This window comes from Drosophila erecta, unplaced genomic scaffold (assembly GCF_003286155.1).
Source record: "Drosophila erecta strain 14021-0224.00,06,07 unplaced genomic scaffold, DereRS2 tig00000975-arrow-arrow-pilon, whole genome shotgun sequence".
Lineage (NCBI taxonomy): Eukaryota > Metazoa > Arthropoda > Insecta > Diptera > Drosophilidae > Drosophila > Drosophila erecta.
This window is the reverse complement of record NW_020825285.1, coordinates 65,807-85,632: the sequence shown is the minus strand read 5'-3', so window position 1 is coordinate 85,632 and position 19,826 is coordinate 65,807. Positions and strand designations below refer to the sequence as shown.

At 39.3% G+C, this 19,826-nt stretch overlaps 1 protein-coding gene across 1 annotated transcript; it reads right to left on the bottom strand.

Moving 5' to 3' along the window:
• Window positions 1–11,186: 11,186 nt before the first annotated feature.
• LOC113563704 (prolyl endopeptidase) lies at window positions 11,187–12,551 on the bottom strand. The gene is given in 13 exon segments (XM_026983658.1): window positions 11,187–11,205; window positions 11,207–11,240; window positions 11,243–11,272; window positions 11,275–11,370; window positions 11,373–11,561; window positions 11,564–11,623; window positions 11,626–11,825; window positions 11,827–11,902; window positions 11,905–11,946; window positions 11,949–12,077; window positions 12,080–12,318; window positions 12,320–12,392; window positions 12,395–12,551. Coding segments are annotated over 13 exon segments (1,344 nt in total).
• Between the last annotated feature and the right edge of the window lie 7,275 nt (window positions 12,552–19,826).

Here is a 19,826-nt window from a genome sequence, read left to right as displayed (position 1 = left end):
GGGCAGAATGGGACACATTTTTCGTGCATTCCACAGAATGGAGAACATCTGCTCTTCATTCCGAGCGGGCACAGCATAACTCATGCGAATAACAACTGTGGAGGTCTTGTTTTCTGTTTGCAGTTTTGCTGCTAAAGTGTTGAACCGCCGTTGGTGACGTTTTGACACCATTTTCGGTGCGGCGATGATATGGCATTCATCTTGACAGCCATAACTGCCTCCATTGCCTGCATGCGAGTGTGTCCTCTGTGGATGTGAATGTCCTTTCGTGCCCCTGATGATGGTGATGGTGATGACGATGATTTACTCTGTCCGTCTGCATGTCCGCCCACTGTGGGTGAGGGCGATTGCTGTGTCCGTGATGCATTTATGTCACTTACTTGAATGTTGCAACGCATTTTCGGTCACCCAAAGCACAAGCACACACGCAGGATAAATGACCAACATAGCACACCCCACTGGTGGGAAAGGACATAGGGGCAGGAGGTCAGAAAAAGAAGGGACTCCGCACCAGAGACTGAAACATGTTGCGTCGTTTGCAGCAAAACCAAAAAATGTCCTTGACACTTAACTCACGCTGCATTAATGTGAACTGAAACTGAATGCTGAGTTTCTTTTGCTTTAAACAGGCACAGTGGGCCTATCATATCATCATATACTCAAAGAGAAAATTGGCGTACTAAACTTATATATATATTATTGATCAACATTTCTCTGATCTAAAATACTTATACATCTGTTCCCCCTTCACCACAAACATCAATGCACCTTGTGTGCATATTATGTGGGAAAAGCCCATATAAAGTTCTGAAAAATTGCACTTTGAAGGCACTTTCCAGCACTGACCTTTCTATCTCCCACTATCGCCAGCCCTAGAAGGGTCTGAAAGTACGCATGTTTATCAACACTCTCCCAGAATTCACCTAACTACCCATAATATCCCTGTCGCCATCAACAGACCAAAGTGAAGTGCAAGCAACGCATTGCACTCCCATTCCAGCGGACATGCTGAAAAAGCTCGTAAATTACTGGACAATGTGGAGTGGCGACGCTGATTGGAGATGAGGGAAGCTGGGGAAGAGCAGGGACGAGGTCATGCCTGGAAAATATAAACATCAACAACATCGGAGGGGCAACAACTAGAACAACAACACCCATCGCTCATGTTGGTGATGATGCATTTTGCGGTCTGTCACACCAAATGCAATTTGACGGAGCTGTGCAGAAACTGTTTTTCGAGCTATCAACCAATTTGGCCACGGCTGCACGCCACGCCCCACCCTGTGTTCACAGGTCTGCTAGTTCTGGTCCTCTAGTCTGGAAGTGTCCTGTGGAACGGTGGCCATTCCCCTTGGGCCTCTCCTGCTATTTTTGGCTCCCCTCCACCATACGTAGTGTTTTATTCTGTACGTTTAATCTGTACAGTGCGCGGAAATGATCGTCAAGTAACGATCTTAGTCAAATTCACTTAATGTAGAGACCACATTTTTGATATATCCGTCTAGCTAACATTTTTTGTGTTGAACACAATTTGATAAATTGCAAATTTATTCTTATTCTTTAATATATAAGGTAACATTTAACATTGAAATGTTTGTTTCTAGTTTCGACCTTAGCCTCTTGTGCTTTTTTTTCGAAATACGCTTTCAATTTTAGGTGTGCCTATACCTGTTTCTATTTATTTCCTTATTATGTTATAAGTCCTTAGCGTTTCCCAATCTAAAGGCAAATGCATCAAATTCAAAAATGAATTGTCTTCGTATGTACTGGAGTTTTGTAACATAAAATTTGCATTATACAAAACTATGAAATGTAACGAAAAATATTGCGACGGAGTAAACATAATAAGTTATTTTCTTTAGCATTAGTGGTAGTACTGTAATATGAGTAACCTCTATACACTTACATATGCACCATACATTCCAGTTTTGTTTAAAATTGTCCAAATCAACAAATTAAGAGGACAATAAAGCTTGGTTAGTGGTTCGGCAGAGGAGTGATTCACACCGCTGATTATATTTATATTCTCATTGGACATGAATTGTAAATTATCGGCAGATGTCGCACTTTATAAACCTACGATATGGAATTAAAAACGTAGTCTAGGTATAATAAGTAAATTGTAAATGAACAAAATGAAACAACAATGTTTTTTTTTTGTTAGTGTGTTTCGTGCGTTCGTGTGACCGGAATAAAGTCCTGGTTTTGTACTCGGCAGTATGTGTTTATGTCGGCGGATTCATGTCGTCACCGAGTGAAATGTGTGTGTCAGATGCGGGGGATGCAGTCCGAGCCCTCTTCTTTCCTCCTAATCGCCACGGAAAAGCTGGGTGCGGGGTAGTTTTGAAATTTATGTTGCGTTGGTGAGTCGGTTTTATTTCCAAAGTCTTCTTTGTGGTCGTTTTTTTGTTTGTTATCTGTGTAGCCGGAGTAGCATCATGACCATTAACTGTCCATTGTCCAGGTCCACATGTCACAGACAAGTCGAGCACTTCACCGTGGGGGGAAGTAATGTGAGAAGCGCGAATATATGTTTTCAGCTTAAATTATTTAGCCTTCTTTCAGGAGTGTGTTACAACTTCGCAGCGGCATTCACAGAAATTTGATATGCATCCCAAGGTTATAAATCATAAATGGCAATTAAAGGATCTCTGGGTCTAACAAATTATACAAATTACAATCAAATGGATTTATTTATCGACGTTCTTATCCGCTTATTCGTTGTGCTTTTAGCTGACTCAGTCCACTTTGCACCAGAGGTTCTGTCGTGTTCCCAATAAATTTATTGCCAATCATCATGCGACGAGCCAAGTGGGTAAATATGGTAGAAAAATATTTGTGCGGAAAACTGAATGTGGCGAGTGTTGCCTACACCAAATTTGTATACCCGTTATTCGTAGAGTTAGATGGGTATACTAGATTCGTTGAAAAGTATGTAACAGGCAGAAGGAAACTTTTCCGACCATGTAAAGAATATATGTTCTTGATCAGGATCAATAGCCGAGTCGATCTGGCCATGTCCGTCCGTCTGTCCGTCCGTCTGTCCGTATGAACGCCTCGATCTCAGGAACTACAAAAGCAAGAATGTTGAGACTAAGTATGCAGCTTCCAGAGACATAGACGCAGCGCGACTTTCACTACCACACTTTTGAAAAATGTTGTAATTTTTTCATTGTTTTTATATATTTTTGTAAATTTCTATAGATTTGCCAAAAAACTTTTTGCCCAAACCTGCCACGCCCAGACTCTTGTAAATTGTTGGGATATTTTTTCACTTTCTTTTATATGTTTCTTGTAAATTTTTATAGATTTGCCAAACAACTTTTTGCCACGCCCACCCTAACGCCCATAAACCGCCACACTTTCAAACATTTTTAAGTTTTTATTCCTTTTTTATAAATTTTTCCTTAATTTCTACCGATATTCCATAAAATGCTAAAATTTGTCGTTCTCACTTCCACTAGCTGATTAACGGGTATCTGATAGTCGGGGAACTCGACTCGACATTCTATCTCGTTTTTTATCAAAACATGGACTTTTACCTGATATACCACTTTCCAGAAGTTTGAGCACAATCAGCGATACATATTTTGAATTTTAAAGATCCTGAAGTATTATCTGAAGTAGTTTTTCAATAAAATATAAGAAAATAAAAGAAAACAGCAAAAATTAAACATAAACATTCCAAGCATTCGTTTTAGTTAAATTGAATTAAGGAGGAAATCCTGAAATCGCTTTGTAATAGTAGCTTTGGTAAATCGCAAGCGAACAGGTGAATATTTTATTTCTTTCAATACGTAAGAAGAGAAAATTTAATCTGATTTGCATGGCAGTTTGGCAATGTAGCATTTTGGTTCTATTTATTGGGCTTCCTGTCCGGAACAGAAATTGGTTATTATACGGCTCCGATTCCCGAAATACTTCGTAGTGTTGTCTGATTTGAGTAAGCCCACGAATAGACAGATAATCAGAAGGCTGGGAAGTTGCTCTAAGTTGCAAACGGAAACGTTACTTTTTCCGGACCAAATCATCCAATTTTGTTCACTTGATTGACTGCACTTTTGATGCCGCTGCCAAAGCCACAAAACTTCAATGCAGATGCAGCTCTCCCACTCCACTTCCCGTCCCTTACCCTGGCCATTTGGTCTTCAGTACATGTGGCCAGCACCTCGCCCATATTCCTCGTCCAGAGTCCCTTAATGGACTTTCGCAATCAGCTGTCAATGCCTCGCCCAGCATCGGTTCGGTTATTTATTTTTGCCTCAGTGCGAAGTGTCACCGACTTCGCAGAGCTTCCATCAATCAATCGCTTCGAATTATAAATAACCAAAACCTCCTCGGGGCCGCCGTCCGATTACATGAGTGTGTGAGTGCACTCAGAACAATTTTGATTTGATCAAATTCGATTTCATCGTTTTGACTTTTCATTTTTGTACAAACGCCGAGATCTCGAACAGCAAGGGACGTCTAAGGAAAGGTGACGCTATTAAATGTTAGCGTTTTATTGCATACCCTATAGAGGTAGTTTGGATATAGTTAGGGAATTTTATAAGCTACCTTTAACATTAGTTGTTAGACGGGTATTATTCCCACAGTGTGAATGAGCAGGGGCGTGCCTGTCCAGCAACTGCGAATTGGTTACGATTTTGAAAAATTGCCGGTCAAAGGAAACTGGCAAAGAGCTCCAAGTCACGTTGTAGCTGACATTGCAGTACTTAATGATCCGTGCCAAAACAAATGAAATTCTTCTCTAATTGGGCCAATTCGGAATCTCTGCTGTCCCTTCATCATTCACTTTGACGAATTAATTACAGGCACTCGAACCGATGCGATGCACCGCCGAATGTTCAATATGGTTGTCAAAATGATAAGGGCCAGATCGGCTCTACTGAGCGCATTTTTGAAACTATTTTATTGGACCAATATTTATCTTGTTGATCGTAAAACTAGTATGGTTTCTTATCATTGAGCTACCCAGCAAGAACTTAGATGTGGGGCTGCCCGTTCAATCGAGCTGCTATAATAGCACACACTCCTTATAAAAGATCGATGAATAAGGGAATTCAACTATCGCTTCGAATAATGTGGATTGAAGTATTGCTACTCAAACTAAGCACAAAACTATCTGTGTGGATTCTCAGTATGTTGAACACAAATGAATACGAAAGGGCGAACACAGCTTTCACTTCGGCTTGCTTATCTCACATGTCAAGTGCATCGAATCCATCAATTTGAAGTCCGATTTCGCCTGATGAATGCGCCAAAGCCTCATCGACTAAAGTATCGCATGTCTAATATTGAGAAAACAATAACAATTCGACAAAAGTGTTTTCAACATATCATTGCGCATTGGCACTTGAGCATTTTGCTGTGTGCAGGCCATTTTTTAAGTGTCTCGATAATGTCAATATCATCGTTCATCTTTGGGTGTCTCGATTCCATATCCAATTCCATCGAACTGTGCCGGATTTCACCGGATTGACAGCCATCAGGCATCATGAAAACATTCGAATTAAAAAATCAGCGTAAACAAAAATTGAATTCATACGCACTCGAAATTGAGCTCGGGATTTTGATCGAGTGTAAGACTGTACTGACACAGAAAAAAAATGTTATACTCTTTCGTTGTGCGAATGAGAAATTTAAATATTATCTGGAATATCGGCAGAAATTGGGAAACAAAATAAAATAAAAAATCCTTAAATAATAAAACCTGGACGTGACAGTTTTGGACAGTTTGTGGACGTTAGAGTGGGCGTGGCAACATTTGGAAACAAACTTGCACTGCGTCTATGTCTCTATGTCTCGTTCATACGGACAGACGGACGGACGGACGGACAGACATGGCCAGATCGACTCGGCTATATGGTCGAAAACGCATCCTTCTGCCTATTACATACTTTCCAACGAATCTAGTATACCCTTTTACTCTACAAGCAAGGGGCATAAATACATGAATATACCTAATTGCTTAGAGAATCTTCAATACATATATTTCACTCCAATAACAACGAGAAACGTTTTGAGTAGACAAAAGTTAAAAGAAAACATTTTTTTCCTGTGCAGCCCCATAGTCACTCGGCCCAGTCGATGCCATCAATGTCATTATCAATATCAACAACATGATTGGACATAAAACTGAAAACGAAACGCAGGCTCCTCGGTGCGATGAAAATGAGTCGAATCGATCTTTCGACCATCGCGATCTAGAATGTGTAAACACAACCGCACTAACTGCACTCAATCAAAAACTTGATTATTTTGATATGCACTTTGCTTAAGGCCTTGCAGCCTCCCCCATTAATAATTTCCGTCAACGCGGTCGGGGAAAACACCAACGGCATTAAAAACACATGCACTGCTCTCTGTACCACGGGCCTACAATAACAAACGGCTCTAGAACCGAAGAACGCAGTCTCGAGCAAGATTGCAGCTGCCTCGGAATCAACTTCTACCTGAACTCCAACTCCAACTCCGGCATCGACATCTGCATCTCAATCTGCATGTCAGCGTATCCATGATATTCGTGGAAGCCGCACTTGAGAGCATCAAGTGAAATGAAATACTCTTTTCATTGCAAAAACTATCAAAAGGCAAAGATCGGTGGGACGCAAATGCAAGCTATAGATAGTTTTACCTAAAAACCTAGAGCCATCGATACTTTTGTCTTACTTTGTAAAAACATTCTGCAGAATTACCACTTTAAGTGAAAAAATAAACATTAAAGGCAGCTAGCTTTGGCGAGTCCTTACAATAATTATATAGTTAAAAACAAAGGCAATGCCGTTTTCAATTTCTGCTATCGAATAGCAGATACCCATTTCTCGACTAGCGGAAGTGCTAGGTAGATATTTTAACAGTTAGCGATGGAAATCGGGAGGAGCAAAAATTAAAAATATGTGAGCGTGACAGTTTTGCGCGGCGTGTGGGCGTTGAAAAAGGCGGGGCAACGCTTGTAGGCAAATGTGCGCATCGTAAACGTCACTTGCCTAAATTCAACTTTCTAGCTTGAATAGTTCCCAAAATTATAGCTTTCATGAGGACAGACACAAACACAAAATCGAATGGCAACGTACTTATTACTATTTTTTAAAACAGAAAGAGTAAAATTTGCAAGGGAGAAACTTCAAATTTAGTTTGGCATATCGATAGAAACTGGCAAGAGAAATAAAATCGAAAAAAGAATAAATTATGATACGGACATAACTGCGTTCTTGTGAAAAGTAATGAGGTAATCGGTTTAATTTGTTTTTATACCCATTACTAGTAGATTGAAAGAGGGTACTTGATTGGCTGAAAAGTACATAATAGGTAGAAGCACTTCCGACTATATAAGGTATATTCGTATATTCTTAAACAGGATCACTAGCCATGTCCCGAACAAGCATATGCATATATACTTATTAAGTATGAAAACTTATGAAAACGCCTCTTCTTCCTCTTCTGGATGATCTGTCAAATATGCGCACCAATGCGTGTTGGACACTTAAGAGTCGATTAAATCAGGTGATTGATTGATTACTTGAAGTAATGATTGTCAAGTTTGCGCAGACCGCGAGACCACGCATTCTCCTTTTGATTGGTTCCCACAAATAATGACATGGCGACTTTAACAGATCGAACAAGATTCAACTCTGATTGACAACTTTACAGAACTGGCAGCGGGAAAAGATATTACTGTAAAAACAGAGTGATTTCTCTACCGATTAGGTAATAGTAGGTTTCGAATTTCCTATATTTTAAAGTTTAAAGCACCCGAAAGAAATTTTTGCTCAAACCTGTCATTCAACCTATGTTGATCATTCGATCGATGTTGCTCATTTCCCCCAAAGGGAAATTTGTAAGGAGCGTAGCTTTTATTAGCTGACTTTAAATTATATTTTTGCAACGAGTATTAAATCATTATCTTCGACGTCAAATAGTTCAAGTCAGCCTGATATAAAGTATATTTGGATCGTGTTATTCTGATAGCTAGATTTTTCATCTTTTCGCGCTTGTTTCCATTTAAGTCACTTGCTTATTTAGTCGTTATATAATATAATCTAAAAACCTTTTACAATAAAGTAATTAGGGTGTCCCGCCTTTGATGTCTAACTATGTCTCCCCAAATAGGTGCGATATAATTACTGCATTTAATACTGCACTTATACCCTATACTCGTACCGCACTCTCTAAGTCAATTGTGAGCGGTTTGTAGACGTTGGAATGGGCGTGGCAAAGTTTTGAAACAAGGAAGGGTCCTGATCCCGAGGATCTTGTGGATTCCGAGACCTTGTCGCTCCTACGGACAGCCTATTGGGTCGGAACCGCTTCCTTTTACCTGTTATGTGCAATAATGTATATGTATGTTTAATGTAATATATATGTAAAATAAATAGCCAATTAATGAAAATACTGTCCTAGCTTTTTTATTCGCTCATGGAGCGGTCACATAAATAGAGTTCATTAAAATGGCCGTTCTTATAACCTGCGAGCTTAAGATAGAAAATCCTATGTCGTACACTTTTAATGGACAAAATTTGCTGCTTTATGATATAATCCATTCACTGTGTAATCATTCGGAAGTGTCTCCCTCATAGCATTCCAAACTTAAAAATTATAATAAATGAAAAAAAAAACACATCTTAACGAGGCTAAGTGACGAAACAATTACATTCGACTAAATAATTAAACTACCAACCATTTTCTTATTCATTATAATCTTATGGTCTTTTTATAAGTATCCTTATTCTTATTCCCACGTATTGTTATTATTCACCGTTTATTTGAATGCTGTATCAATGCTTATACTGGCGTCCACATGGAAATTTACTGAAAATATCTATGTACAACAAATTCTTCTTGTGGAAAAACATAGTGACGAAGTTCCTAGCCTGACCTTATTGAATGTGACGCTTTTGTTTCTTATTAACATTGCAATGTTTACTTTAGTTTTTCACAGGAATTAGAGTATTTATCTCACTGGTTATTAGTTCTCTGGTTACTTACTGGTTTCTTTTTCTGTCAAAAGCGCTTACCGACATCTGATTTAAAACAATTCACGCAAAGTTTCTTCATTAATTCCCATCTCGCCTTGCTTTTCGTCTATCTTTAGCATCTAGGGCCATAAATTAGCCGGCCATGTAAGAGTATAATGTATTCATACAAAACACTTGCCTCGGATCCTTTTTGCCATCTTGACAAAAGAGTACGTGAAGCTCGAAACGCAAGTAAAGCACAAAGTATCTCTTATAATACCCGTTAGTCGTACAGTAAACGTTGAAAAGTATGTAACAGGCAGAAGGAAAGGTTTCCGACCATATAAAGTATATATATTCTTGATCAGGATCATTGGCCATGTCCGTCTGACGGTCAGTCCGTCAGTCCGTCCGTCCATCCGTCAGGAACTACAAATACTTTATACGGTCGGAAACGCTTCGGGTATAGGGACTAATGCAAATAAGTAAGCAATAACAAGGCGTTCTGAGTGAATCAAGATATAGATTCGGTATTGGAGCTCTACCGAATCTCAAATTCGTTACCTGTCAACCTCAGGATTCAAAAAGTCAGTAAAAATATAAAGGACGTCCGAAGGAAATAGTCTTGCGTGTAAGTCGCACTGTCCTATCAGTCAAGAGAAATCTTTCTGTGGCAACGCGAACAAGCTGCACTAAATGCCGTCCAAAATTGAGAAGCGAAAGATTTTAATTACATCTACAATACCACACCAAAGGACCATTCGACTGGGGAACTGTCTGGCAATTATTTACATTAGCACGATCACAGCTCAGAGGCACTGCACATGCATCATCGTGTTGCGAAGTCGATCGAGATCTCCAGACACCAGATACCAGATACCAGATCCCAGATCCCGCACTCCATAGTCCATACATCGGCCTACAGTCGCTGTCTGTGTGCCTGCCATGTATGCATATTAATTTATTGGAATCATGTTAGTGAGTCGATATTGATATAAATCCATTTTCGATTGCCTCGGTGGCTCGGTGCCTCGGTGCCTCGGTACCTCGGTACCTCGATATCCAGAGGCCGAGCAAAGGGATCGGGATAAGCAGACCCATGCTGGGACTCTAAACTAGGCAGCAGACATTACAAAACTACTAAAATTCCCCCGGTCCCATGTCAGTGGGCAGAGCAGGCGATCTGGTCGCCTCAGCCCAGCTTCTGTCCTTCCCAGTTGTTCCCAGTCCGGTCTTCCCAGTCCGGTTCTCCCTGCCCCTTATATCGCATGCCCAGCGACCGTATTGAGCTCTAATCGTTCGACTATCATGCGATAATGGAGTCGAAGGATTTTTCTAAATGGAACAATCTGGGCCATGACAGCTTTGATGTTCGGGTGCTTTTTCTTTAATTACGTTTAACTAATTAACCAGATGACGTACGACAAAGCGTCTCTGACGGACCCAGAAGACCTCAGCCCGCAAAGGCGTCCCTAGTATATGATGACATTGCATAAATCGAAGTAGAGTTTAATTTAATTTTGAAGTTTTTCAGCCATAAAGCTCATATTTGTTGTCAACAGCAACAGCAAGGAACGTCTGTTCCAATGCAACTTCTGTTCACAGACACGAATAAGATTTCAGAAGAAATAGACTTTTCAACTTCGGCTAAAGAGTTAGCAGGAGAGAGTTGTTCCCCGACTATCAGATTCCCCTTACTGAGCTAGTGTGAGTACGAACGAGAAATTTTCACATTTTCCGGCATATCGCTAGAAACTGGGGAAAAAAACATAAAATGAAAAAAATTAAAATTGTTTCCGCTCAATTTAAGACTAACCACAAAATGAAAAAATATGAAAACATTTTTCAAAAGTGCAGCCCGGCAGATTTGGGCGGGTTTGTGGGCGTTACAAAGCGCAATTTATTTATCTATCGTTTGTATCACTTTGTCAATTTGTATCACCTTACCAAAAATATTTTGTCAACACTCCCCACTCACTTTCAATACGTGAGGAGCCCGATTTAATCGATTTAAACAACTAAGTAAAATGTATTTTTCTACATCACATTTATGTTAAGTTGAATAAATATGTTTATAATAGTTATAATAGTTTATAATTATAATATAAAAAATTGAATTATTTATTAACGATTATTTTAGAATGAAACAAGTTTTTTATTCATATCATTAATCATTCATAGATTAATACAATCGACATTGAGTGTCTTTTTAAAAAACATAATGTCATTTTAGCTGGCTTTCCAGTAACCTTAGTAATAGTGGATTAAGGGGATAGTCCGAGCAGCTTCCTGAAGAGCAGCAAAAAATTTAAAGGATCGTCATCGGCTGCCAGGATTAATGTCGATGGGTACTCCTGATTTGCATTCAGAAGAATATGAGCATTGTGAAGAGGGGAGAATTTAATGAGATTTGCTCATCGGGATTGCCATAATCGGAACTCCAGGCATGTCCGATAGTAAACTTATGAAACCGCAACATATCCATTACTCCAACTTGGGCAACTGCTGCTCCGAAAAGTTCTGGACGCACCAAATGTCCACCATTCGAGGCGCCCTTTTTGGCACATGGTATAGTTATTTTGATCAAAAACTCAGCGGCGGCTTGAAATCATTAAAAACATTGTGTTTGTTTAACATTCTGCCACCATCGTGCCAATCTATGCCACAAAAGCCAAAACTACAGCAAATGTATCCATAAAAATCAGACCTATTTTGCCGAAGGATGGCATCAGACTGTAGTTAAAACCATATGCAAACTTCATCCGCAATATTCATCTTTCTCTCTATGATAAACATAAGTAGGTGTCATCTGTGCTTTTATAAAACACCTGCTCAATTGTAGCAACCTCGGCTATCACTTCTTGTGATATAAAATAAGAACGATAAGAACCAAGAGAAACAGTAAAAGATTTCCTGACTACTTTTCTTTCCTGAAAATCCATTTTTGAGCCTATATCCAGGCCAAATTGTCGAATGAGCATTCCTGTTTAAGACCGCGAGCTTCAAGAACATCACAAATGTAGCAAACGACTAATTTATTTCCATCGACGCACTTGGACCTCTCCAAAATATATTTCTCATGCTTGGGTATTATCACAATCACCCGGTAATCAGATGCATTCTGTTTGTGTGGACGTACAAATCCGATCCCTCGTTGATTATGTAATCGGAGTTGGCATCGAATTTATCTACAACGGGCTTAAGTTTAAGTCGGAAAACTGTTTTCTCTTCCGATCCTGATTCAGCATAGTACAGCATATTGTTCCGAACGGTTGGACTTATGGATAAGATCAGATATTTTCCGCAGTCTGAAACATCGGTTTTTGATTTTCAGCCACCGCCTTGATCAGAATATCGACCAAGAATTCTTTGCTGTTCATGAGACATTAGAGAACCTAATATTTTCCAGAGTTTCGTGTAAATAGATACACTCCTGGTATTTCGTATTTAAATTTTATTCCAATCGGAACCACTTATGGTCAGAGCTTTCCAGAGCATTGTCAGCTTGGAACTAATAGTTTCCCATTCCGCACTTCTTTCAAGGAACGATTGGCTATTGCTAATATAACGAGTATCATCCTTCGGATCTCCCATCTTTTAGTGCTTCTGGATACTTAATCCTAACACTTGCTTCCTCGACTGAGCGACTCACGTCTATTGGACCACAAGCCGTCGATCGAGACATATGTAGATATGTGATTAAAAATAAGAGGATATTTTCAATGACTCGACGACGCCCATTACTAGTCGGAAAATTAGTTTTGGAATCTGTTTTCCTTAAATAAATGCACCATCAAATGAATTCAAATGCTCAAACAATAGTGACATATTTTAGAAGACAACTTCTCACAGTGGCAATTTTGCCGAATGCAAACAGATAGGATACTGGCTGGGTTTATCCATTAGACGAGAGGCCTGCATTAAATTATTTAAATTCGTATGCAATGTGTCGTGATATTGTCTATTCCGCCATAAGGCCCCGTCCACGACACATTGACATCTCTGGGGCGCCTCTCTGATTGGTGCATTTGGTCTTATTGGTGCAATTTTTGTAAGCCTAAGCATGCTGAGCATGTCAACAAGGGGCGATACACAGGCCGAGACTAAGAAAGACAGAAGGGCAGCGGAGGCCAGAAAGGCAACAAGTCAAGAGCGCTGACAGCCAACATGAGCGCACCAGCAGCCGAGATCAGTGGTCACAAGAGCTGCACTGCAAGAATCTGTGCTCAACTACAGGCAAGTTTACCTTTTATAACGAAAATAAGTTTACTTCTAGTTTTATTAGACGGCCTTATTACAGTCTCCCCCGGTTGATCACATGGTTAAGTTATGCCCTTAAATACTTTGAAATTGGCTAATATAAACATATTTTATTCGACAGAGGGCACATGCCTGATGTATATGCTAAAGAGTTTAATGGGACCTCGGGTGAAGTCGCTACAATGGACTACATGTACTCCATTTTGGACTGGATTGGACCCTATTTTATAAAACAGTGTAGCTCTTCCATACTTACTTCTTTATGCTGGTAGCCAGCGATCATACCACGTTGTTGCATCGATTGGAAGCTGGGCTTTGTGATCGTCATTGCAGATTTGTGGCTTGATCAAGATCGAGAATTTCAACATTGGCTCGTCTCATCTTTGAAGTTATCAGACACACGCAAAGCACACACACTACACCACAGCAGACCTGAATTGGTTCTGTATCTGGCAATGGAACCGAGGGTACGGAGATGAAACCGCGTGTGTTTTTGTCGCAAATCGCCGAGATTGCGATCTCATTAAAGCGAATTTTATGTGTTGCTGACCCGTTCTGGCGCGCTGCTACTTGACTGCCTTCTCCGATTCCCTAAAGAATTAAGATCGACGGTCCTGCGGTCCTGCACTCACGAAATTTATTGGTGGCATAAGTTTGTATCTGTTTGTTTTGTGGCTCTGAAGTGGTGGTTACTTTTGTCTGCCGTTTGCCAAGCGCTTAAGCTGGCCTGTAAGTGAAATGTTCGATAAATTATGCTCTAGCTAAATAAATGTGCCTTTATTTTAATCACTGTGGACGTCACAATCTGCTGTGATTGTACGATCTTAACAAGAAATTCACCAATCGAAAGGTAGCGCCCAACTAAGGCGGCGAAAGAGTTCGAGTTAAAACTTGAAAAAAGTTGGCGCTGATGGCTGTTATCTTTCGAAATATCTTCACTCACAACTTTTTTTTTATTCTTGCTAAAAATTTGCATTCTAGGATCCGAGGCTCCGTTCAAAAAATATTAAAAAAATTTGTTTCCCTAAAAATACGGAACTTTAAAATGGTAATAAAAATAACTGTGTTTAGTTTATCCACATTGAGAAAAAGAACGGGGAAAACAGCCAAGTGTAAAGCGTGGCGAAAAAATGTGTTTTTGAGTCTATTTCATCACAAATGTTGATATTATAATTATTTGATTTTCCAATTTACACAAATTAAAAGGCAATACTAACATGTAATTCCAGTTTATATGCTTATTAATCGAACCCTAAATAGTTAAATAAAATCGTATATAAATATTCTACTTGTTAAAATTGTATTATTTACTTGTCAACACTTTAGTCGAATTGCCGAAATAATTTTGCAATGCCCGCGCAAATTACAAAATCCGTTACGTGGAAGGGAAATTTCTTGAGTATTTAATTTTTTTAACGGTCAATGTATAAATGTAACCGACGCTAGGTGGCGCTGGTGGCCTAGACTCTAGGAGTTTATATATTGTCCAGCAAAATAATTAAACTATGCTCTGGACTCCTAATTTCGATTTATAAATGTGCTCAGTGACTTTCCTTAGCATTTGAACTGTTCTTTCCCGTTTCAGGAGGCTGACCTCCATTTATATTCCTCTATTTCCGCTTAAGTAAAATCACTGTGGACACGTGCCCAGCCATATATTTATCACTTTCACATCTCAGGTTGGGCTATTTAGAGAAAGCCGCAAAGCTCATCAATCTAGGCACGCCAACCCCTTCCATACAATAAGTACCTCTTAGTCGGCCACAACTGATGAGAATGGTTTGGCACCGTGCGGATGTCCCACGAGTCTAATCAGGCTGTAATATGAAGGACAGTAGCCAGACATCAAACTGGCTGAGTTTCGCCCCTGACTTATTGCAGGTGACTCGTTCTTGCGACTTTTCCGACTACGGGGCACCCCTTTCCGGGTCCGAGGCTTGTGATCTATTCGGGGTTCTCTCTCCGGCCGGACATTTGCCAAATGAACGGCCAGTGATTTGGTTCTCGGCAAATGAATGAATTAGTTCCTTGGAGACGACTCAAGGTCTTCGGACACACACAGCTTGGCTGATTGATGAGACGGGTCCAGTGCTAAAAATGGTCTTTATAGATAGAAATAGAATTTTTCGAAAATTACCCCTTTAAATATTTATTCAGATTTTGAAGTGAAATATGGCATTGATGCGAGCGACGAGAGATTTATTCATTTTCTTCAAACCGCGAGATAAATGGGTGAAAACTGAATCGGCCACGTATTTTGAGAAGGCGCTGGTATCGGCAATGTTTATATTAACCGGCGTATACGGCAAATGGAATAATAGAGGTTTGTTATGGCGTTCTTCGACTCGACCTCTTAATGAGGTAAAGAGATTTGGCGCTTTGGTACTCCAATTGCATGCGACTAAAACGGACCTTGAGCACAATTGCGTGGGGATCGGATCGTCAGGCCTTACTCTATTTTTTTCTATTAATTACACTGATTTATGTGGTCATTGTCCATTGTATTGTGTTGCCTGCACCCAGTTCTTTGTCCTCAGAGCCACTGCTCTTGTGATGGCTAACTCTTTTAATGGCGCTCAAGCTAAGGGAACGGAATCGGGGAAAAAGTTATTTTCATTGTTATGGTTTTGGCAAAAGAAAGTTGATTACGATTCTCGATTTCGCGGCCCGCAGATGCCAACAGATACATATGGGAGTAAGTAGGAACCTATTGTTAACCAATTTGAGAACGCATTTCCTATCGACTCCTGTTGAAACACATTTGCGAGACTCGCTGGCCAAAAATTCCTTTCCCCCAAAAGTCTAAACTTGAAGAAAACGATGCCAGATTTACTGTGTTGTCTGCCTCCCTCTGTCAAAATAAATTTGCGGCATAAGTCGAGCAACTTAGAGCTGGGGAATAAATCAGTTTGTGAACACCAATAAAACAGAAATTATTTTTCTTCGCACATTTCGCGCATGGAAAGCTTCAGCTGAACTGCTCGTCGTCATCGCCTCTGACAACAGGCTAAACAAGATAGAATGCCCCGACTATTAGATACCCGTTACTCAGCTAGTGGAACTGAGAACGAGAAATTTCAGCATTTTATGGAATATCGTAGAAATTGGGGAAAAAAAATAAAATGAAAATAAAAACTTAAAAATTTGTGGGCGTTACAGTTTTGGGCGGTTTGTGGGCGTGTCAAAAAGCCTTTTGACAAATCTGTAGAAATTTACAAAATATATTAAAAAATATCACATTTTTCAAAATTGTGGACGTGACAGTTTTGAGCGTGGCACCATGGAAGCTGCATGCTTGATCTCAACCTTCTAGCTTCTGTAGTTCCTGAGATCAAGACATTCATACGGACAGACGGACAGTCGGCTATTGATCTTGATCAATATTGTATATTCTTTATATGGTCGGAAACGTTTCCTTCTGCCTGTTACATACTTTTCAACGAATATAGTATACCCTTTTACTCTACAAGTAACGGGTGCAAAATTATGTACCTTAACTCATTTGCGGCTTGTGAGATGTGGGAGGGGTAATGCCCATTTATACATCCAGATGCAACAACTTATCGAATAATAAATTCTAGTTTTTCTGATACTCAGTTTTTGAACAAATCGAGGAGAAGCTAAAGCACGAAACCGACTGTTACTTGTTGATTAAAAGGGCATACTAGATTCTCCAACCCTATAAAGAAAATATTTATCCTGATCATTATCTATAGCAGAGTCGATATCATGCAGACAGTTTTAAAACTAAGAAGCTAGTTTGACTGGCAAGTCTATTTGGACTCAGAAGTTAATACTGATTAAAAATATATACGAGTATATACTTTTTATGTTTGCAAGTGTCTGCGTTACTAAATTTTCACTGAAATCAATATCCAACTTTCGTTTTCGGAAATTCTTTACAACAACGGAAGGTTGCAGTCGCTACATTCTATTTAAAATTGAGTTTCCAATAAATTGATGATCAGAGAAGGATAATTATTAACTATCCACAATTATAAAGGAGGCAGGTACACATAAGGTACATCTTAAACCAATACCGCTTAAAAATTAAATTGTATAAAAACGTGTGTTATCTCATATTTTGGCTTTTCTATGATTTCCAGTGACCTTTTTCTCTTCTTTTCTTATCTAAGTAATTAATTACATAACATTATACATAATACATTATACATAAAACGTGTACCCTGGAATTAAAAAGGCTAGAAAGTTCGATTTAAGCATGCAGATTGTCACACATACTGTAGACGTCACTGTCACCAAAGACCCAAAACTCACCAATGAAATAAATACTTATTCTTGGCAGAAAAGTTTTTACTCAATAAATAGTCCTATTACTTTAAAATCTTACAGCCTACTACTATTTATTACTGGAAACAATTATTAAAATAAGATAGAATGCTGTAGTCGAGTCCCCGACTTTTAGACCCCGTTACTCAGCTAGTGGAAGTGCAAACGAGAAATTTCAAAAATTTCTGGAATATCGGTAGAAATTGGGATTAAAGTGATAAAATGAAAAATACTTAAATATTTTGTAAAAGTGTGGGCGTGAGAGTTTTGTGCGGTTTGTGGGCGTATGAGTGGGCGTTGCAAAAAGTTTTTTGGCGAATATGTAGAAATTTACAAAATATATAAGAAAATTAAAAAATATCACAACAAAAGTTATATATATATATATTATCAAAAGTGTGGGCGTGGCAGTTTTGTGCGGCGTTAGACTGGGCGTGGCAACATTTGGAAACAAACTTGCGCTGCGTCTATGTTTCTGGAAGTTGAATGCTTAATCTCAACATTCTAGCTTTTGTAGTTCCTGAGATCTCGACGTTCATATGGACAGACAGACGGACATGACCAGATCGACCCGGCTATTGATAAAAAAAATATACCTTTATAAATGAAATTGGAGATGCATTAATTCAAATTCTGATTACGGAAAAATTGCCTGACGAAAGGATTCGGAGAAATAACACAGTTGGATAAAAGCTGATCGCCAATTAGTGACGAACGGATTCTAGGTCAACCATGGGCAAGTGTAACGCTTAGGCTTTCAAATTGGTATATTAGTAAATTCAATAAGCAAACAAATTTCCAGTACCACATATCTACAGCACACGGGTTAAGTCCTCAAAAGATGATACAATTATTCATACACGGGCACAATATAATTAGTTAAATTAAATTATATAGTCTACACAAAATATCAAAATATGAAACAACCAACGTCGAGGTAATAGCCAGAGCTTTTCGATTCCTTTTGTATAGACAAACAATTACTAAAATTGTAACAATGGCAGCATAGCGACCAAAAGTTACAGCACTGCAATATATCAATGTCAGCTGAAGTCTGGAAAAGAAGCACTTTGCCCATTGGCGGAGAATTTCGATACCATTGTCTCGTTTGGTTGCAGGGCCAGCCCTAATGCCAACTTTTTGAGTTGTTCCCTTTGGGCATAAGTCGCATCATTGGTGGTTCACCAGACCAGGTTGGTCATTGTTTTTCGACATTCTCTGAGAATGAGTACCACAAGGAAGAAATTAAATCGTTTGCTACAAAAATCACTTCATTCATTTCGCCAACTCCAGTGAAGGCAGAAAACTGTTTGGTTTAGCCAGCTGCACACGAGGCGATGTTGATTCGATCACATGCTGTCAAGCTTGTTGCAAGATGGTTCCACCACAGCTCCCAATCGCAATCCCACTGATCACATCGTTACAATGCAATTAGGAGCAATATTATTACATTAAACACTTAACCGTGTTTACATGTATCTCGGCTGAAATCATTCTTTGCCTTCACGGCCTCGACCATATTGCTAAGTGACAGTACCATAAACATCGTAATAAATCGGTTCACATTTATCAAAAGTGTGGGCGTGGCAACATTTCGAAACAAACTTGCGCTGCGTCTATGTCTCTGGAAGCTGCATGCTTAATCTCAACATTCAAACTATCGTAGTTCCTGAGATCTCGCCGTTCATACGGACGGACAGACAAACGGACAGACGGACGGACAGACGAACATGACCAGATCGACTCGGCTATTGATCCTGATCAAGAAAATATACACTTTATATTCCTTCTGCCTGTTACTTAGTTTTCAACGAATCTAGTATACCCTTTTACTCTTCGAGTAACGGGTATAACTAGCTACGATCGCACCTCAACACAGAAAAATTCGAATATCAACTTTTATGACGAACAATTATTACTCTTTACTCGTAGAGTAAAGGGGTATCTAAATTCATTGAAAAGTATGTAACAGGCATGTTTGATATCTAAGAAGTTCTTTTAGAGCTTGTTTACATTCTACCAACGTGCATTATAATTTTGAGTAGCCTGTTGCCTTTCTCTAGTCTGACTGGGACATTTGTATGACTTGTCGAATGCCGATATATATCTTTTAGTTGTTTTCTTATCCATTATTTTCATTATAACGATATATGTATATTCACGATGTAGGCGCAGTTGAATTATTGTTGTTTTTAAATATAAATCTTCCTCAAATATTTCGCTACATATGGTAGAGTAGATAAGACTATGCCCCTCTCTAGCTTTGAGCAAAGAATTAGAGGACTGGAATCTTCATCCGGTAAGATCTAATTTTTGCCC